This window comes from Epinephelus moara, chromosome 13 (genome assembly GCF_006386435.1).
Source record: "Epinephelus moara isolate mb chromosome 13, YSFRI_EMoa_1.0, whole genome shotgun sequence".
NCBI classification, from domain to species: domain Eukaryota; kingdom Metazoa; phylum Chordata; class Actinopteri; order Perciformes; family Serranidae; genus Epinephelus; species Epinephelus moara.
The window spans coordinates 12,712,134-12,733,328 of record NC_065518.1 but is presented as its reverse complement, the minus strand read 5'-3'; the positions used below and the strand labels follow the sequence as shown (position 1 = coordinate 12,733,328).

The following is a 21,195-nucleotide window of genomic DNA, read 5'->3' as shown; positions in this document are numbered from 1 at the left end:
TAACAACTCAAAGCTTTAACAGTCTCAGCAGCCGGCGACATAAACAATGCACTCACAAACCTTAGTGTTCCTGAAAGTTACAGCTTCTCTGCAGCAGCTCCACAAATGATTTCACTGCCTGTTGGAGGAAACAGGTTGCTAATCTTTTTTGGGTTGTTTTATTTTTTGTAGTGAGGAGGGAGCACATAGGACCACACACAGTGTACTGAAGGGCAGGAGGTGACCTGCTGTCAGGAGTACATGCAGGCCCTTTAAGAGCTCAGCGTGGGGCAGATGAATAAATCACTCTCTAGACAAAGTTTAGCATGGGCTGGTTGGGGGCCCGGCGGATTGCAGCGTGTCTGACGAAGTCCTTCACCTAGACAGTTTTGATCAGACCAGATAGATGTGTCAACCACAGCTGGACCAGTTCATTAAACCACAGGGGTGTGATTATTATTATTACCACCACATTAGCACTCAATCTCCCCAAAGCGCTCGAGGCTGTTGGTGTGCAATTAGATAACACTTTCAGCTTGGCATTTAAAAGACAATTTATCAACAGGGGTGTACAGTACATTGTTATGGGTGTGTGCTGTATATTAGATACTATGCATAAAGATTAGATTGTAGATAAATCCTGGGAGGTTTCAGAGTGCTGTGTTTTTATCATAATACCTCTTCTGCTTTAATCACCCTAATGTGATACTGTTTCTGCGTGAACAGGTCACTCTTTCCTCGCCTCTGTCATGCAGTCTGATCCTACTGCGATCGAACCGTGCTTTAAACTCGACACAGTGCACACCGTGTTTGCTTCTCGTTGAGAGCGTGATGAATCTCATCCATCCTGAGATGACAGACCAAGCACAGTATAGAGTGATGGCTCTGTTTCCGACACGTTTACATCTGTTTTCACGTCGCCTCAGAATTGGCTGAGTAAATGGAGCATGTTTCCCCAGAGAAGCGGGGTGTATATAGTTAGTGTTTCTGGAGGTTCTGCTGACAGGGAAATTATTGCTGTCTTCGGAGAACCATAGTGGCTCATGTTAACAGCTTTAAAGGGTGTGTAATGGGTAGCACATACAGTTGTGCTGTCAGGGCAGGAGTTCATTGAGTTACACGATACAGGTTATAAAGGCTCATAGTCAACATGTTGCAGTCATAATATTTGGATTAGGACTTCATAAGAATTCCATATAATTGTTAATCAACTTTAAGTGGATTCATTTCCTAATGGGCACCAAACATGTTGGAATACAATCAACAAAATTGCCCAAATCAATGATATCCACAACTACTGAATTAAAAATTGACTATGTTAGTTATTGAAGGCTCTGTATGCAACATTCAGAACACAAATATAGCAGCAAACCCCTGTTTACTATGTTAAGATATAGTGGAGTAATGGTGTCCTAAACAGAGAATGAAGTCACGCTCCATCCATGTGTGTTGTAATCTAAGCTTCTCTGTTCTTCGTTGTGGTAGACGGTCCCGCCACATTTGCGTGTTAGTGCATGTAAGGACCTGTGTGTGTATCCTACTGGCGAGTTCACGGTAGGCAATCTGCAGTACTGGAGCCACATTCAGCTTTTCAGCTCCCCTCTGTGGCTTTGACAAAAAAATTAATGGCAATGAATCACAGATTTGTTTTTAATTTTCATTTATTTTACTAGGTGGAATCTCTGAAGTCATGTTCTCTCTGATTTCAGAGAAGAATTGAATAAATTAGTGGGAAATTTCTAGAGGCTCCTTTATGAGACCATAATCTGTTTTCAGTTATGATGTTAGTTTTGTGGATTTTTAACATGATCATGATAACATGATTTAATTTGTTTCTGTAATTCATCATTGTTGTAAGCCTAAAGTGATTCTGTCATCCTCCAAATGTATAAATGTGTAGACTGTACACCAAATAAAAACATGTCTTTTAACAAATTTCCAACTAAAATGTGCGTCACGCGTCTACGGCCAGTGCCTTTTTTTTTTTTTGCTAGATTTTGCCAAACCTCAATAGCAATGGTTAGGCTGGAGTCTCCCTAGCTGGGCTCGCTGTGGATTCTGAAGATGAAAAGGTCTCGGAGGAACTAGAGAATATATTGTTGTGTGGACAAATTCATTGGCTTTCACCGCTAATTCTGCAAAATTTAAGTACTAAATAATCAAAAATACCCCACTGTGTTGTTGCCACCTGGTGGTAAAATATATTAATGGATGCTTATTTAGACCAGTTGGTTATGTTGATACCTTTATTATAACACTTAAATATGTTTTAAAGGTCCAGACAGGGTTTTTTTTTTGAGGCAGGTTTTGGTAGAAATGGTTGCCGACCCCTGGGCTGGCTGATCTGTTCTCATATGGTGGTTACCAGCAGTTACGGTAACAGCGACAGCATTGTTGCAAAGTGTAATGGTCATCCCTTGTTCTCCCCCAGCTCAACATCAGCTCTGTCAGCACTGTTTTCATTGTTAGCATTGTTCACACTGTTAGCACCATAAGCTGCCACCCACCAGCTTAGCCACATTTTGCATTGAACATCAACTGCATATTTTTGCCATGTACTGATATGTACAGTACATTAATGTCACATTAGGATAACGATTTGAACTGCCCAGCTCCAACTGGGATGTATTTTGTTCTTCAAATAGTGTTCACGCCCAGGTCTCCCTGCTCCTGATTTTCTGCCCCCTCTCTCTCCGTCAAAGATCCTTGATTTGACTGATTTTATGTATTTCAGTGTCTCTTATTACATCTCACTCTGTTACCAGGATTTTTATGTCTTGTTCCTCTTGATATGACAGATAAATTCACTCGGCCTAAGGTCATTTATCACTTTAATGTCACCAGCTGGATGTGAAACGTCCTCCCTAAAAGAAGGAAATGACTATCAATTTGACTCGGTTTGATTTAAAAGAGCAGTAAAAGCAGGTCTGCCATTTTGCAGTGAGGCTGAGACTTTCCATATCCACACTTTTTTTTGAGTGCTGTGTTTTATTGTGTGCCTGCCATAACATGCTGTGTATCTGTCATTCTAGTTTCTGCAAGACACTCTGGATGCTCTCTTCAACATCATGATGGAGAACTCTGACAGTGACACTTTTGATACTCTGGTGTTCGATGCCTTGGTAAGCAAAGAAGCAAGCACTAACAGCAGAGGTTTCATGTCAGTGGGAATAAACACTTAGAGGCATTCAAAGCTCAGATGCAAATATAAGATGTTGTCAAATCTTTCATATGCTAAACACATCTTTTGACTGGCATCTTTACTCTGTGTGTTGGGCCTTTTGATTTCACCAGAATAACCTGTTTGTCTGCAACTACCTGTTTTCTGTTTAAGCTGTAGCTCTAAAATAAGACAGTAACAAATCCATTTTTTGTTTTGGGACAGAACTGTAAACCATCAAAGCATCACAAGAATAATTTCACAATCTTTTTTATGTTCTGTGTTTTGATTTGTTTGAGCCATAAAGAGTCATTGTGTACTACACAAATTTCTAATGTTCAAGAGAAGAAAGGCACTGTGGCACACAAGTTTTGTGACAGGATGTGTTTAAAAGTATGCAGAGTACACACCTTAACTTCCCACAAGAATGTAGAATGTGTGCCAGGGATACGCCTCAGAGGAAAATGCCTCAACTGCGACACCTACTTGCATCTCTGTTAACACAGCATTGCAGTGCAGTCCACAAGTATTTGTAGTTTCAGGTTTGACATATACCTTTTAATAATATGATCTTATATACTGGTTATGAAATAGCTGTGATTTCTACAGTGTGGATTTGAATGAGGCTTGGGTAGTGTATTTTTCATACCCTTCTGACAATTAGCCTACTTAGATCAGTCTTGCTTGAGTTAAATACACATGGCCCATAGAATAATCAGTGGATAGGAAATAAGTGCCTTTCTTGCACATCATTGGGCTGAGTGGAGGTGACGAGTTCAGTAAAATCATGTAGCTAATAAACTGCTTTTGTGGTTGGAAGAAGTCATCTGGAGATAAAGGCATACATAGCAATACTCCCAAACAGAGGCAGAGGCATTTTTCATTTTACTAGTCCTGTAAGGTTATCCCCACCACTCGCAGTTACCATCCCCTTTTACACTGCCAGATTTTCCCGCGAATGTTGGGCCGTTTTGCCGGCAAGCTGCGAGTGTTTAGACACACAGAGCCGGATTGGCGAGTTGATCCGAGGGGCCCAATTTTCCGCCTCATAGGGTAGTCATATTGGCGGAACCCTTTTAGTTTAAACAGATCGAGGCTGCTTTCCGTGGGAATGGGAGGGGCGGTTGATGACTTGTGGGAGGAGCTGTTGATGACGCTGCACGTGCGACCCACTGGCGGTGGATAAACAGGAAACAGCTGATAGCAGGAATGAGCAGCTAGTAGCAAGAGGGAAACACAAACCTGACAGACACTGTAAAGATGAGCAACTGGGGAGACAAGGAATTGCGCGCCCTCCTTGCCCTCGCAAAGGAAGAGGCCATTAACCGTCAGATGACGGGGACGGTGAGGAACGGGCCGACTTATGAGAGAATCACCGAAGGACTGACCAGCCGCGGCTTCCCTCCCACGTCACTGTTTACGTCACACGCTGAGCTACATGTTTTGTTACTTGCTCACGCCCCCATTGCCCCGAAAAAGGCACATTCTGTATGAACAAAAGTAGGTAGGCGGCATTTTGCTGCACTCCTCGATTTTGTTTTCATACTGCCAATGCTGAAAAAAGACTGATTGGGCTTTCCTGCAAATTTGCACAATTTCTATCTAAAAAGGGCTACCGTCTTTCTCAGCTCAGCTGCCAGTAGAGACTGACCTCTGGTGGCGTGTGCTGTGCACTACATCGTCTCAACACAGGATCTCCGCATCAGGTTTGACAAGCTTACCGTCAGGATTTGTAAATACCCAGTTATACTGTAATACCGTGGTATCACCCAAGCCTTATTTGAACTCTCTCCACCACCAAAGTCGGTCTTTAACCAAGCTCAAGTTCTTTATTCTTTTCAATTCTCAAGCATCAGGGTGCTCACTGGATTGAGCGTGTATTATTAAAGCTGAGTCTTTACCGCAGCAGCTTGGATTCGAATGTGGCCAAGGGCCTTTCGCTGCACTTCATCCCTTCTCCCCTACCTACCCTGCATCTCTCTCATTATCAAAAATTAAAAAGGTCAACAATTACAGAGGAGTAGTTGTTGGCAGTGAAAACCCTAGGCCTCAGACAACCTCCAACAATTCTCATGAAGTATTTATTTTAAAAAAGTTCACTCAAGATAAAGCTAAATCTGAATCTAAGAAATAAAATAGGGCACGTTTAAATATAGGGCTAAAGCATAATATAGAAATACAACTTTTAGTAGAAGGTATTTCAAATGAATGAACTGAATATCAGCAGGATGTAAAGGGGAATGTAGTAAATGTATGTACATTATGAGAATAATAAATATACACAGAGTTGTAATCAGTTGTCAAAAAAGTAAGTAAATATAGGTAAAATGACAGTATAATGGTAAAGTGCTCTAAAATTGCACTGTAAATTAAAAGTGGCTGACTTCCTGTTAGGTTTAGGGTATGTAAATTTGTGTTTTCCAGGATAGCAAAGGCATGACCTGCCCTACTCTACCTTACTCTGCCTCTGATTGGCTTACCCTAACCAATCTCACTCCACTTGCCTAAACCTAACCAATCCAACCAACGAAGGTGACGAGCACTAGCCAGTCAGAGGGAGAGTAGGTCAAGTCATGCCTTCGCTAGGAAATGCAAATTTGCTTAGGGTAGGATTAGAGGCTTTTTTTTCTAGTTTGGAGATGTTGCATCTGCCAAGTTTCATACATCTGCTTGAAATTTAAAGGTGGGGGCTTTGTCTTTGCTGTTAGGGGCTCTATCGAGCCATTTTGTTACACCTGAGCCCCTCGGTCATTGTCTTATTTACACCCCATGGGCTAGATTACAGAGCCAAAACAAAATGTGTGTATTGCAGCTCACAAATTGTTCCCTATTGTTTGTAAATAAGAGCTGGGCTCTTCATAATTTAGAGAGGGAAGTGCAGACACACTGCATCTTAGGTGGTTTCACTGCTGCATTAATCTGCATGAATTTGTAGCACCAGGGTAAAATTTTGTTCATGTTGTTTGTCGAACATTAAAGGTCTTATCTTCCTGCAAGATAGAGCACACAAAAGGCCAAAGGAATTCACCTCTTTCGTGTATTAAATCAAGTATTTGTAGCCAAAGTGTCGACAAAGTATCTGGCAGAATTTTATCTGCTCTGTCATCACCTAACATCATGGGGTACATCTCAAAAGAACAGTTTTCTCTCATAGAGAAAGGAGGTTGAAATTGTGTTGTCGGGGGTCTTAGATTATCTGCAGGGTAGCGAATTGAGAGAAAATGGTTTTCTGCTCAAATGCAATCTTGTTTAATTTCCCAATCTATTTCAGCATATTGAGTAAGACAGGCAGGTTTTGCTGCTCTCCATTATGAGCCGTGTGGTTCACATCTTAATGAATATGTCTTTGCTCTCTGACAGGTGTTCATAATTGGGCTCATAGCTGACAGAAAGTTCCAGCACTTCAACCCTGTTCTTGAGACCTACATTCGGAAGCATTTCAGTGCCACGCTGGCGTACACGTGAGTTTATCGCCCTCTGTACGAACAGACCAAGGGCATTTACAGCGATCAATTAGACCCCACATTGTGTTCAGCAGATTTAACAGACTCTGTGGGATTGTGTTTGCAGGAAGTTGACCAAAGTTCTGAAGAACTACGTGGACAACGCTGAGAAGCTGACGGAACAGCTGCTGAAGGCCATGAAGGCTCTGGAGTACATCTTCAAGTTCATTGTCCGCTCCAGAGTCCTCTTTAACCAGTACGTCCTCATGCACACTAGACATGTACATATTGTGATACTCTGACAAAGGCCAGTACATTGATGACACTGTGGATACATATCGATTTGTATATATAAATATTTCCTATACCATACCAACGGCTGTCTATAAAGATGAACAACATGTCTCCACCTCCTCCCACTGACCAAAAATGAAGCCAAAATATCCTGAATACATCCGCTGCCATCATGTGCTGGGGATGTCATTTGGAGCCAAACTGCTTGTTAAATCCAAACTTATCAGAAAATGAAAACACACCAGTATCATAAGACCTACCTGAAAACTACCTTATCTTTTAGTTTGGTTCATGTTCCGTCTGCTAACATGGAGTTGGCGGGGTTTTAATGATCTATACTGCAGCCAGTCACCAGGGGGCGATCAAGATGGTTTGGCTTCACTTTTGGGGAGCTGTCTTGCCGTTCATCTTTATTATTCATATTTTATTTATTTATTTATTTATTTTATTTTTTTTAATTTCCAGAAAGGTAAGTGTTGCTCTAACTTTTTAGAATATAAAGGATGCGGGTCATATATCATTGAATAGAACGTGAGTTGCAGACTGTTTCGGGGGAAATATTACAGTAGGCTATGCAAACACTGGACCCTACGCAGGTGTGTGTGTATCCCATATATATGTATATCCAACAATGGACACATAAGCATCCGCAGATGGATACAATCTAACTGGCACCCCCTGATTTAAAAGTGAGGGTATGGAGGGCCACACTGTGTAAAACAATCTGTTTGTTTAATTATGGATCACCAAAAATACAGTCTGCTATATTCTTACAGAGAGAGAAAAGTTAATCATGTGTTGAAATCTAACATTTTGATGCATCGATAATCATTTTATAATCGAATTGTTACCCTCCGAATCGTGAGGTGCCTGGAGATTCCCACCTGTAGTATTTTCGTATTTTCTTCTTATATTTCTGGGCCTGTCTTTACTCAGGTAAGGACAGGCTTTATAAAAAGTTAGGGGCCAGGTGCCAGACCATAAGCAGCAGGCATCCAGGAGGCACAGCTCTGAAAAAATTCACATATAGTGAGGCAAACTGCCAAACAAGAGTGAATCTGGGGTTGGCAGGGCGTGTTCAAAAACAGAAACTGACAGCCCTGGCTCTTACAACTTTAAGCAAGTGTTTCATTGTCATTTCATAGTACAAAATCAACATTGTGTGCAGTGTTCTCGACTGCTGTGGAATGAAGTTGAAACGGGTAAAAGTGATTGGTATTTACGGTGAGCTAATTTCTATGGATGTGTTTATAATTGGCTCTGGAGATGTTAGATGGATGATAATGTTGTAGAGCCGCAGAATGAAGCTGTTGGTGGCAGAGGGGCTGATGTATGATCCCGGTCTAATTGAGTGTGCAGAGTTTGATTGGTTTTTGCTGGATGTCTAGAGGATGCTTCGTCCTTTACCTCACGTATCAGACTACAGTGATGTCACTCTCTCATGTAGGGCTGTCCATGTTCACAGTGTGTTAAGTGGTTTCTGTCACAGGCTAACCGGCAGCAGCCTCCAACTTTAAAGTGGACCTCCTGTCTGTGTTTTGTCATTGCTGAAGCACTTGCTTTGGTTGGTTGCCAGTATCAGCGCTGTTGTTGCCGAGTTAGACTCAGAGTTAGGAATTCTTCAAAGCTGTAAAGCCGCGTTTGTTGAAGCCCTTCCTGCAGCTCTGACTAGAAGGTGCCAAGGCTACATCAGCACGTGTTCGGCTTTTCATTGCGGGCCAGTGGAACATTTCTATGAAATGGCAGAGGAGATGCTCTAATCACACGCTTTCCCCCTGTGACTTGAGACTGGTGTGGCTGTCAGGAGCTCACTCTGCTCCCTGGTGCTGCAGGTGAGAGGCAGCTTTAAGTAATTGTTGTTGTGGGAGCCCTGAGACGGATGCCTCTAATCCTATGATTTCTGTAAGCCCTCGACAGTGACTATCCTGGACCATGTAATACCCGCAGCCCCATGAGAGATTGTAGCACCACAAAACCCTCCTCTCTGGAAGAAAGCCAGTGAAATCTGATGCGGTGGAGCAATCTAAACACTTCACCCCTCTTTGACCTGCCTCCCTCTGCTTCAGTGTGTGTTTTCAAACATTTTCAATTTCTCTCACAAATCCTAATTTTTAATTCATTAAATCTGAGTGCTTGACACACTTAATTACCTTGCAGGGAGCACAACGTGGCTCAGTTAATACCCAGTTTGTGGAGATTTATGGGCTCTGCAAGTGGGATCAAAAGCATTTGCATTTTTGGGGGGATTATGGAGGAAGCCCTGCTTTGTGTTCCCCATGCACTTAGAAAATTGGGAGAAGTGTTTTCTACAATTGTTCTATGATCACTGGCTTGTAGTAGCTGCAGTCGCTGGGCAGCATGTGCTCCACATAACCAAACTGGCAGAAGAGACATTAGTACTACTACGGCCTAGACATTATTAGAAATGATTAGAAAGTAACGCCACTGAACCCTCACATGACATTTGCTTTCTGTTCCTCGTATAGTATTCGAGGAGCGCCATTAGCATAGATCATTAATATTTCTGAATTTTGTTTCCACATGACAGCAGGCAGGTGCTTCAGGGTCTTGTCATGTTGTTTTAAATGCTAATCTGGCTGGCAGCTAGAGTGATGTCTGTGGCTCTGATCCAATAATATTTGCATTGATAACACACATGGGCCATTCTGCTGGCTGCTTTTAATGATTTAACAGGGAAGCATCAAACTCTTGTTATTTCCACTGCGGGCGGGGCTGTTTACACAGGGATGAAACAAACAACAGCCTTGTGATCATCTGCCAATGTAATTCTCCACTTCATCTCCTCCCAGGCTCTATGAGAACAAAGGAGAGGCCGACTTCATGGAGTCCTTGAGGAACCTTTTCACATCCTTTAATGACATGATGAACAGTAATTCAGAGAACACTGGCATGGTGAAGGTAGGCCGACTATCACACAAGTCCAACTGCATGCTATCTCTCAAAGTCAGTGCCAAGAAAACGCTACTGCTGCTGCTGCTGCTGCTGCGTGAATAGTAAATAACTGCTGCTGTGTGAATAGTAAATAAATCTGCTGTGATTTGCTTTGGATGACATGCTCTGTAATTGGAGATGCATCTGTCTTGTTAGATGTAAACTAATACAGCAGCTTATTAGACATTAATGTTAGTGCTCTGTGTGTTGCTAATGTTAGGCTGCTGCACACTGATGGTCTTAATGTCTTGTATTATCTGTTTCTTTCACCTTTGTCACATCTCATTTGCCTGTTCTTTACTCTCATTTGCTCTCCATGTGACCTTGGTAGGGCTGCACATAAAATAAAACAAGGTATATTACAGAGCATCTCAAATAGGTACTTACACTTCCTCTCCTGGCATTGATTAAACTCCTAAAAACTTACCTCTGTTCATCAGAATTACACATTCAGGAGTTTATTCCATGAAAAAAATCTCTTTATGCCTTAAAATGGATTCGATGTAACTTTACACATTGGCCTCGTTTAGTATGCGCAGAGCTATGAACATGTAAATTCACAACACCCCTCTGCTGTTCTCCTGCAGCTGGAACTTGCCTGCTTACATTCAGCTCTGCTCATCAAACACATAAAACTGTAGTTGTAAACAGTAATAGACAACATGAGCCTTTGACTACCATATCAAACAGCTAATAATGTGCTACCTAAGTTAGATAAACCTTGTTCCCAAACACCAGCTCCGACACGTCGAAGTGAAAGTGAAAGTAAGCTTGCAAAATACTGATACGTAGCCTGGCTTCTCCTCTTAGCCTGTTTTGCGGTAGTGTTATTGGATTGGTTCCTTACGTTTGTGACATAACAAACCCTGGCTGTATGAATCTGTGCTTTTGAAAATGCGCAGCTTCGGTGTTGACTGCCTGTCTCACTCATGATATGTCTTGTAGCATAAGAAAAAACATCAAATTGACATGTTAGCAAGGTTTAGGGTTTGTACTAGGGATGCACCGAATATTCGGTAACTGAATATATTCGGCCGAATATTGCAAAAAAACACACGTTCGGTTTTCGGTGGAATAAGTGAAAACCAAGGCCGAATAACAGCGGTGTGTTTTGATAACGCAATCAAACAGCGTGCAGTGATGGACGGAGTAAAATGTCGGCAGTGTGGCGATATTTTACTCCGTCCATCACCGCACTGGCATTTGCGACTAAAAATAGTTTTGTGCGGGCAAAATAAATCATTCAGCATGCTGTGTGAGTACAGATTAAAACCAGCAGCAGAAACGAAACGTTTGTTTTGATCCCTCTATGTTAATCATTTATTGATGCTATTTTTGATGTATGAATAAGTCAATAAGTAATTTATTCCATTGAAATATCATTGATGTATTATATAGAAGTGATTTATCTTTTTATAAATGACAAAAGGCACATCTGCCTCATTTTTGCTGTGGTATCGTGACACTACTCAGAACCGTGATACTTTCACTGGTATCGTACTGTGACAACACTAATCTGGAGGGGGTTCATCTGCTAAAACTAATGAAAAACTAAAAAACGGTATTCGGTACTCGGTATTCGGCCAAGCGTTTAATATTATTCGGCTTCGGCTTCGGCCACAAATTTTAGTTTCGGTGCATCCCTAGTTTGTACAGTGTTGAAAAACCTGGAAAAGTCATATAATTTGAAAATTTCCAGCCCTTGAAAAGTTAAAAAACAAACAAAAAACAACATCAAAGTTTTTGAAAAGTCATGGAAACTTGCTTCATAAATACCTGTATAATAGAGTGCATATATACCGTAGATCAGTTGCATCACTCTGTATGGGTAACATCAGACTTCAGCCTGAGTTGCACCTTCCGCTTAGTCCAAATGTAAATTCACACAATGCCTGGAAAATATTATATATACTGATGTCTAGTTTCACTTGGACAAGTATAATGCATGGCATAAAAAAGACCAGGACTTGTGTGAAATGCAGACTGCGTAGTTGAACTTTTGACCTTTCAAAACATGAAAGAGGGATCACTAGCTAGCCATGCTAAACGAGCTAATGTTGAGCACCAGGCTATTGCTACTGCTGCTGCTGCTGCTGCTGCGCTTTCCTTTCATCCACCATCAGACAAAAGACCATTTCAGGTGCTGTGTCCAGAACTGAAACCCTAACTGCAGAGGTGCTAGGGACACTAAAGGTGGCTAATTCTCATTAACGTTACTCCCACAAGTCATGTGAAAACATATGCCAGCTTTTCCCCAACAGCCAGATAGCTCCCAGATTTACTGTGGTGAACACAAGTGCTCATTTAGAGTATGTGTAGGGAATTTTAAATTTTGACGTGGATTTTTATTCATATTTTTCATGTAACGTTACACAGACGCTTCAGAGAAAGCATCGTGACAATCTGCTTCAAAGGCGTGGAAAAGTCGTGGGAATGTATCGGTGAAAATGTGTATGAACCATGAAGGTTAAATACTTAATAACCCACTCTCTAATCCCGTTCTTATGTCTGTAAAACAAAAATGAAGCTAGCACCCAGTCATCTTAGATTTGATTAGCCTTAAGACTGGAGACCGGCAGGAACGGCTTGCCAAACTCTGTCCAAAGGTAACAAAATCAGCCCAGCAGCCCCTCTGACGCTCATTAGTTCACACATTTTATCTTGGGCCAAGGTAGAGCCAAGGTAGCTGTTTCTAGTTTTAATGCTAAGCTAAGCTAACTGTCTTCTGGGTGTTGATTTATACAGTATTTACTGCACAGATTTGAGAGTGCTATCGATCTCCTCATCCAGCCCTCACCAAGACAGTGAGTAAGTGTATCTCCCAAACTGTTGAAGATTATGGTTCAGCCTGGAACCTCAGTACTTTTTTGTTATTGACCGAAATGCATCTGCAGCAGCAAAAAAAAATCAAGAACTGAATTATTCAAGGCTTTACTGTGCAGCCCTAACCTTTCAGGTTTTTCTTGCATCCAAACACATGATGTATGTTTGAGCTGTGCTGTTTTCTTTTGTCTGTCTGTACTTGTATGTGTTTGTTTGTGGTTTTCCTCCCTCTCCGTTTCACTCTGACCTTGACTGTCCTGTGGTCTGGGGCTCCTCTGGCCTCTAGCTCCTCCTTAAGGTATTTATTTCTCTGCCTTTGCTCCTTGCGCCTTTAAGCTCCTTTCCATTGTGTTTGCATTTCATTGTCCTTGACCCCAAACTGAGTGACTCCAGATACGAAACAAATCCACCAGCGTATATATATTTTTTTTGCAGATGCACTCGAAACCACACGTGTGCACACACGCTGATGTGCACACACCTATGCTTCTAGAGATAACATAATCACAGCGTACATGCACCTTGGCACACCTACAGTAGATCCATGTGCACGCTCAACCATAGGAGCAGCTCAGGAGTCAATTAGGAGTCAGTTGCTGTGTAATTGGGTGAGATATTAGCTTTACTGTCAGTAAATTAAAAACTGATGAAAGCACTGTGACAGGTGGAAGCTAATGAGCAGTCCCATCATACCTCAAGTCTGAATCCTGATGAACATCTGGACAGACCGACACACACACACACACACACACACACACACACAAATAAATGCATACTTCTGGTGACTGTGAGGCACATGCAGGAGCAGGAGACACAACTCCTCTGAGACTTGTTTTGACACTTCACACATCACATCCCTGCACAACAGGTGGGAATTAAGTTGTTGCTGAGAACAAAGTAAAAAAAGACGTTCTGTTAAAATTGCTTCTTCAAGGGGTAAACAGATGCAGTTGAGCAGAGCCAGGATTGCTAATTGAATCAAAGTCGAACACCAACTTTTGAAATCCAAGTTTCAGTCTCCCCACCTCTCCCTGTCTGCAGAGAGATGTGAAGGTTATTTACAAGCACTAAAAATACTTATTTAGATGAGAGGATTTTATTTGGAGGTCACGACTAGATCCATGTGTGAAAAATCAAGCTAGAGACACTGCGCAGTGTTCAGACTCTGCCAGAGATGTTCAGAAATGTGTTCCTCAGAAAGGGTTTCCAACAGAATTTTTGTTCACATCATTACGTTTTCTGAAGTCGGTAACAAAGTATTTCCTCCTCCTTTGAACATGGCTAATTACCTTTCACGTATTTTCAGAAATAAATCATGCACAATAACAAACAGCGGATTGTTGCCGGTGATGTTCAGTGTGCTGTATGGCTAATCAACCTCTGCGAGACAGACTGGCACTGCTGCTAATTTGCACAGATGCTGTATAAACACCCCAGCCCACCTTGGCCGGTATTTAGCAGCAGGCAGTTAGAGAGGGAAGTTTCAGCTTGCTTAATCATTCCCATTATTAATGGAAGGCTCTGTAATCAGCCACTGGGTGCAACTGATGTCTGTATTATAGTATCGATGGGTAAGTGTAGATTGTATCTGGCTGTGTCTATCAAGGTATCATTACAGAGAGATCTTCCTTTGGTCCCAGTTTATTTATTGCCAGCCTTAACAACACCCCTCTGCCCTCAGGTAGACTGAATGTAATAAATGAAGATACAGTGGGAAGGAGTTGATTAAAGCATAGCTGCTCACAGTATCAGACAAACACTTGGTAGAAACAGAGCAGCAAACACACATCACAACAAATTTATTCTTGGTCATCAACTGTTAATTGTTCTGGTTCATGGCTCACAGTAGGCAAAATGTGTACTACGGCATGTTATTCTACTCAGAGCCACACTGTTTTTATTAGTGAAACAAAAGAGGAGGACACAGAATCAGACACGTTTACACTTAACTACACACAACGCAACGACACACAATTCCCACCTTAATGTGTCTCATAAGGTTGGATGGAGGAGCTGAAATATCAATCAATGACTGAACTAATTAACATGGAGCTGAGGATGATGTGGTAATGGATTCTTTTTATTTTTCTCATTAAGGGTGCTGCACTGAAGTACATTCCTACCATCGTCAACGATGTCAAGCTGGTCTTTGATCCAAAGGAACTAAGGTAACTTTATATGCTCTATTGTTCTTACAGTGACACCTACAACACAGAGTTATAATATGTAGGGATACACTGATTTATTGGCCAAACATCCATATTGGCTGATAAACCTGAATATTTTATGACTAAATGTTTCTAGAGCAGCAACAGTAAAATTGAAACGGCAAACTCACAATATAAACTCAATATCTCACTGGAAACACATCTAAAATGTTAAGAAAAGAAATCCTATCCCTTAAATCACAATACTGAGTGAAGTTTAGAAAGAATAAAGAACTCAGTCCTTCTGTCCTCTCTGCTCCTCCCTCTGCTGCTGAGGAGAGTCACTGCCTGCAGGTCACAATACTGTTGTTAAGTTTTAAGTTTTGTGGCAAACTGAGCTAAACTGTTAGACAAACAGTTGTTGTTTTGGCTTGTTAGTAACAATTTCCTATCAGCTGGAAAGCGCTCTGTGCTTCTTTGAAACATAATGTTAGTACCAGTGTATGAGAGACTGCGGACAAAGCAGAATGAAATATAATTTTCCTACCTGTTTTCATGTTGCCACACAGGTGTACTGACTTTTTCCTCAAGGAGGTTCTCTGTCTCCACCGCGGCATCTCTACTTGTTTCTTTTTGTGTGTTTATGTGTGTGCGTAAAAGTGGCGCAGCAGCCCCAAAGCTGCTGCAGCACGATAATGAATTACACCAAAACGTAAAACAGTGAGCTAACAGTTACAGATAAAAGCACTGGTAAGGTCAGAGCTTCTCAAGACTGTGGTCGTTAATAATTTAGCGCCACGGCCGTTTACTACGGGAGACATTAACGGGGTTAAAGCTTCACAGATCCATGCAAATCCAAAAAAGCGCGTATCGAAAGATTGATCTCGGATTTTATGAATCAATATCGGGTCATTCAAATGAAGATCGATTTGAATCGAAAGGAATCTGTGTTTACATTGGCAGGAAGAGAGCTCGTTAACTTCAGTAGGCAGCCAGTAGCCGGAACTAACAGCTAACGGAGGTTGCATTGAGTAACATTGTGAGCTGTACATGCTCAGTTCAGTAGAAATGAGTAATTTGAGAAGGTAAATTATGACGCACTCATGCTGTGTTTAAAAGCAGTCTTGCAAAATGTAGTTTTTGGCGAGAAACTAGAATATAAATAGAGTTCTTTAAGGGAGAAATTTGATGATGTTTTCACAGCGGTATAAAATAGATAGTAGATAGAGAGGCTGTAATGATGTGTAAAGTAAAAATGCTTTTGAAGCAATGACATAAAAAGATATTCTTCATGTGAAAGAACTTTATTTTTTAAGGATTTTTATAAATATGTATAATTAAATTTGTGCTTATTGATGAATAGTGTAATAAAGGGCTGAATAACTTTATAACAGTTTATTTTTTTTAAATGAATGTGTGTGAATTTTAGTGCATCCCTAATAATGTGAGGGAAAAGTTTTCATTGGAAGAGTTGAACTGAGCTCTTTGTGAACAGTTAATGTACTTCTTTCTTCCTTTGTGTTTTTTCTGGAGAGCACCAGGGCAGCACATCAAAGCAAATGTTTGGAAAATGCCCACATTGGACTTAAATGTCATTTTGCTGAAGAATGAAAGGCGAAATCTTAATTGCTTCTGTTTTTCGAAGTGTCCACTTAAATTAAAATTTCATGTTTAGATGACTCCCTAACAGCCTGATGGGACACTGTGCCTCTGCAAAGACTTGAAATCACCATTTATTTATTTATTTATTTATTTATTGTGTCTGGCTCTCTACCTTAGGCTGTTTTTATTCAGCAACTTTACATTCAGTAGCTGTACTGTGATGGGCAGTGGTTAAACATGCTCAGGTTGCCTTGGAAACGCACCAACTGCTCCACTCAAGTGTCCATTTCAGTTAATGTTGTCTACCGTGAATGTCATCTGGCACAGCTTAATGCTTGTCTTAATAATAAATGACTTCTGAAGTGTCACATGCTGATGTAACTGCGGTACCAAATCATACATTTGTAGTTATGTTGGACAAAATGGAAAAGAAAACTTGATCATCCATCTCAAGGACTTTCTCTTACATTATAGAAATGAATGGACTTTAAATTTGAAGTGACCAAAACTTAATTTGTATTTTTAGGGCAGTGTTCCAAAACTGAGAGGACATTTCATTTGTGACAAATGCCTCATGGGCGTGCCCTTGATTTTCTGGCCCATTTGAATTTCTTTAATCTGTTATGCTATAAGGACACAGCACCAAAAAAAAAAAAAGTTGGCCTCGTTTATGGAGCGTTATATTTACAAATATATGAAGAAAGCTTCACTAATGTATTCAGTGAAATACTTCTCAGCTGCAAATGAGTCTTTGAAAACACATTTTCATTCAAACATTTTTATCATCTGTAAATATTTAGTTCAAACAAATATAGTCAAACATGAGTCACACTGATTGTCTCATAATAAAATATGCATACCGCACACAGACGGTTGCATCAGTAGGATGGACACACTGGGAAAATAAGCAAGTTGCTTCAGACCAGGCTGAGTCTAATGTTTGTCTGTTAAAACTAAGTTACTCTCTCCCTTAATCATTTAATATTCCTTCTGTTGAAAGTTAGGAAAAGGTTGAATTAAAATGTCTGTGGGAAGTGGCAGAGCCAAAACTGGCACACTTGCCGCTCTTTCTTTGGGCTATTTTAAGATAATTTCTGCATTAACGAAAAGCTTTACATGTTGGGTCGAAAAAGGTTTCTAGCTTTAAAACCTGAAGTACAGTTTCTCACAGCAAAGCCACATATTTGATGATTCAGGCGGTTGTTTGTATCATCTAGTTGCTAAATTAATCAAAAAAGACGAGACAAGATGCTGACGGGATCTGTCCGCCTCCGCTTAGTCAGACTTATTAGGGGAAACTTGGTGTTGTTGCACATTATTTCAGCAAATACTTTACCATCTAAAAACACCCTAGACACTGGGATCTATTTTTATGGCGAATCAAACACTGGCACAAGTAGAGCTGCTACATGTAAGTATTTTCCCAGACCTTGAATTGTGCTTTGCCTGTTCATTTGCAAGCACACAGCAAGGAGCCCGTTCCATTTGCCCACGTCCAACACCTGGGCAGCAGCCATTCTCACAGCAGATTCTGGGCCACACAGGACTTCCAATCCCCACCTCTGGCCTCGGCTCCACTACACCACTATCGCAGCTGCAGTGAACGGGGGGGTCTTTTGTCGAGGTGAAAGACAGTCTTTCAGCCCATCCATTCCATCTACACCGTTTGTCTGTTCAGCTCTAGCCACTTCCTCGAAAGATTTCTTTCCCACTGTCCCTTTGGATTTAATTCTTTGTCACTTGTCCTCAGTGTGGGACGCTGCATCGGTTTCAAATAAAGTGCTCACTCTTATTATGTCACTTATGATAAGGCACAATAAAAGTTTGAGATTTTAAAGATGATTCATTGATGGCTTCCCTTCACTCCCTCCCTGTACTGTGCAGCCAAAGCAACCATATGCTCTCCAGCTATATGGTTAAGTACAGTAAAACACAAAATTGGCACATTTGTGGAGACATTTTGGACTGCTGTCAGGACATGTTGATTGAATTATTGGGTCGCACCTGTCTGGTTGACAGTTCCAGTGTAGTTCATAGTAAAAAGTATTTGTGTTTAAGTCGACAGCGTAATGTGAACTCTGCCATCTTTTCTGTAGTTTGAGAGGAAACCACATGAGGAAACTTGATCGCAGCTTTAATTCTGAAAGCGGCGCTTCTTATGAACCATTCACTTACCTATAAATCACAGGCCTGGCTTTTTTTCATGCCTGAGTAAAGGTGGCATCAGCTGTTCCCGTTGTTAGGGCAAACCTGGCTCAGCGTCTGAGCTGGAGGCGACTAAATTGAAGCCTTGGGGGCGGGGGGTGATTCATCCCCTGCCAGAACCTTTTCTCTCCTCCTTGAGCCTCAGCTTGCCAGCACAACAAGCATCTGGCCTCTTCATTGAGGAGAAAACTGTCAGCTTTATGTGTGTGCATGAATGCACATTTATCTTTCAGGCTCTAAATTGCCGCATGCTCATAGTTTGATCTTGAGCTACATGTTGGTTGTGTTAACAAAAAATCATAAAAATATTTAGTTGAATAGTATGTGCAGGCATAAAGGGATGTATAGAACGGGAAACTCTTCAGGACAACAGCTTTGTGAAGAGAGAAGCAACATTTAAAGTCTACCGCAGCCATTGAAGGTGAAGGCCACACACACCCACACAGGTGTTTTCACTCATCTGGACTGATTAGACTCCTCTCAGGACTGTGTGGGTGTACAGACTGTGCTTGATCGACATTTCTCTGACTCCACTGGCAGTTTTGTTGATCCTGTTGGGAAATTTAGACTTTATCATTTTAAATCTATGAAATTTAGAGACCTAAGCGAACGTCCTGCAGGAAAACAGGTCTAATTATTTGATAACCAGGTGTGGACCATATGGATAGATTTTTTATTCAGTTGAGGACATCACATTATACTTCACTCTACTTAACTTAGACCTGTTGCCCTTGTTCGTGGACACATTTTTGTGCTATCTTGTGGTAGTAATAGCACAATACACTAATCCATGTAAAAACAAGATGGCAGCCATCTCTGCCAAGTCAGTCTGCAGCCGACCCCGACACAAAAGTGGACAAGGTCCAAAACCTGATCACATTTTATGGTTGAAACTTAGTTATTTATGTTTAATAATGTTTGTAGTTTGATATGGTCACAAATTTGACCAATTTTAGCAACAGTAACAAGCTAAGACACTGTTAATTAGGAAGTACTCATTTGGGGACATTGGGATTTTATTATTGTCTCGTTTGAGAACATTGGCACTTAATTATCATTGAAAATGTTTAGTTTTTTGTATTTATCAGGTCCTACTGATACCAAATAGCTGGGAGAAATTAAAAATGCACAACAAACAAAAGTTAAGGTCTCAGGAGGATGTAGTTTGCAAAAACCTTTTGGCCCAAGGTCTCATCACAGGATATTTTCAAGAGCTCTCAGCCAAATATTGTGGCCTTCATCACCACATGGAATTCACTCAGTCGTTATCGTGTGATCATGTCGTTTGGCTGTGTCTCAGGATGATTTGATCCCTGCAATGTTCATGTCGAAGTGTCCTTGGGAAAGATACTGAACCCCAAAGGAGGCGTTTTAATGAGTGATCTCCATGACAACCGAGTAAAATCCATTGCTGCGTCCCAAATTTCATACTAGCATGCTATTTAACACACTGATAGTATTTGAGATTTTTTAGTTCATTTGCAGCCTTAGTATGAAAACTAATAGTACCTGGCTTGTATACAGTATGCAAACACTGGACACTAAACCAGCATAAATATCCAACAATGTACTTCAGTAGTGACGACAGCGTACATAACAGACAACGTCAGACAGCTCTTTAACATCAATTACGCTACATATTGAGTGTAACTAGAAGATTTCCCTTTGTTAGGCGTAATATATGGAAGAAAAAACAAAAAACCAAGACGTTCATCTTGCTTGCTGTCAGGTATGAAAAATGCTGGTAGAGCTGAAGTTGGCACGGCTTACTATGGTTATGTGTCTTTGACCAGCAAGGTCCCAGAGGAAAATTTTGCTGCTCACAATAGTCTTTTCTTTGTCTCATCAGAAATAAATCTTCTTATTTGGAGATGACTAAATTCTGATCTGTATCTCCTAGCCCGTGAGGAGCAAAAGAATAAATCTGTTCTTTTAGCGAAATTGCAGCATAGCGTAATTAATGTTACAGAGTATTTTTGCTGTGCCCATAGGCTCCTCAGAGGTTGCTCAACTCTGAGAACCTAAAATACACGAAGTTGAGACTTGAATTTGATCACTGAGACAAATTTATGAAACTGTGCAGGCTCATTTACAAGCCAATCTAGTTTTCTTCTGGATCTTATTGTTATCTCAAGGGCTGATTATTTCAGGCAAAGATTACTGCAGTGAGAGAGAAAAAAGAGTATTTTAAGATCTTAAGATTAGACAAGAGAAAGGCTATTTCTCAGGAGCTGAATTTAAGAAGTATGAGAAAATTGTCAAAATCATATTTGTGTTATATTGAGCTCGCTTACGTCTAGGAGTAATAGGCTGGACAAAGAAGACATCTCATTTTGAATTTTCCTTTCCTCTGGGGAGGCACTCAGGGAGTGACATAATAATTATGGATCAGTGCGTCCACAAAGATTCATATCTGTTTATTCACATAAAAGAATGTTGAATGATAGTGCACATATTGGGTATGCAATTCATACTAGTATGGGATTTTGAACGCAGTGCATGTGCTGATGAAGGCCACGAGATGTAGCTAAAATAGAAAAAATGTCCATTAAGTGACCTTTGTGCTAAGATTCTTTTGTTAAATTAGTAT

The 21,195-nt window shown here is 40.9% G+C and overlaps 1 protein-coding gene across 2 annotated transcripts in view; it reads left to right on the top strand.

Moving 5' to 3' along the window:
- The window catches only part of dock1 (dedicator of cytokinesis 1), a 271,540-nt gene that overhangs the window by 76,856 nt on the left and 173,489 nt on the right, over positions 1-21,195 (top strand). For both annotated transcript variants that reach the window (XM_050059204.1, XM_050059203.1), the window contains exons 20-24: positions 3,012-3,101; positions 6,500-6,600; positions 6,710-6,838; positions 9,687-9,795; positions 14,749-14,819. In XM_050059204.1, the coding sequence (XP_049915161.1) occupies positions 3,012-3,101; positions 6,500-6,600; positions 6,710-6,838; positions 9,687-9,795; positions 14,749-14,819 (500 nt within the window). The remainder of the gene's footprint in view (positions 1-3,011; positions 3,102-6,499; positions 6,601-6,709; positions 6,839-9,686; positions 9,796-14,748; positions 14,820-21,195) is intronic.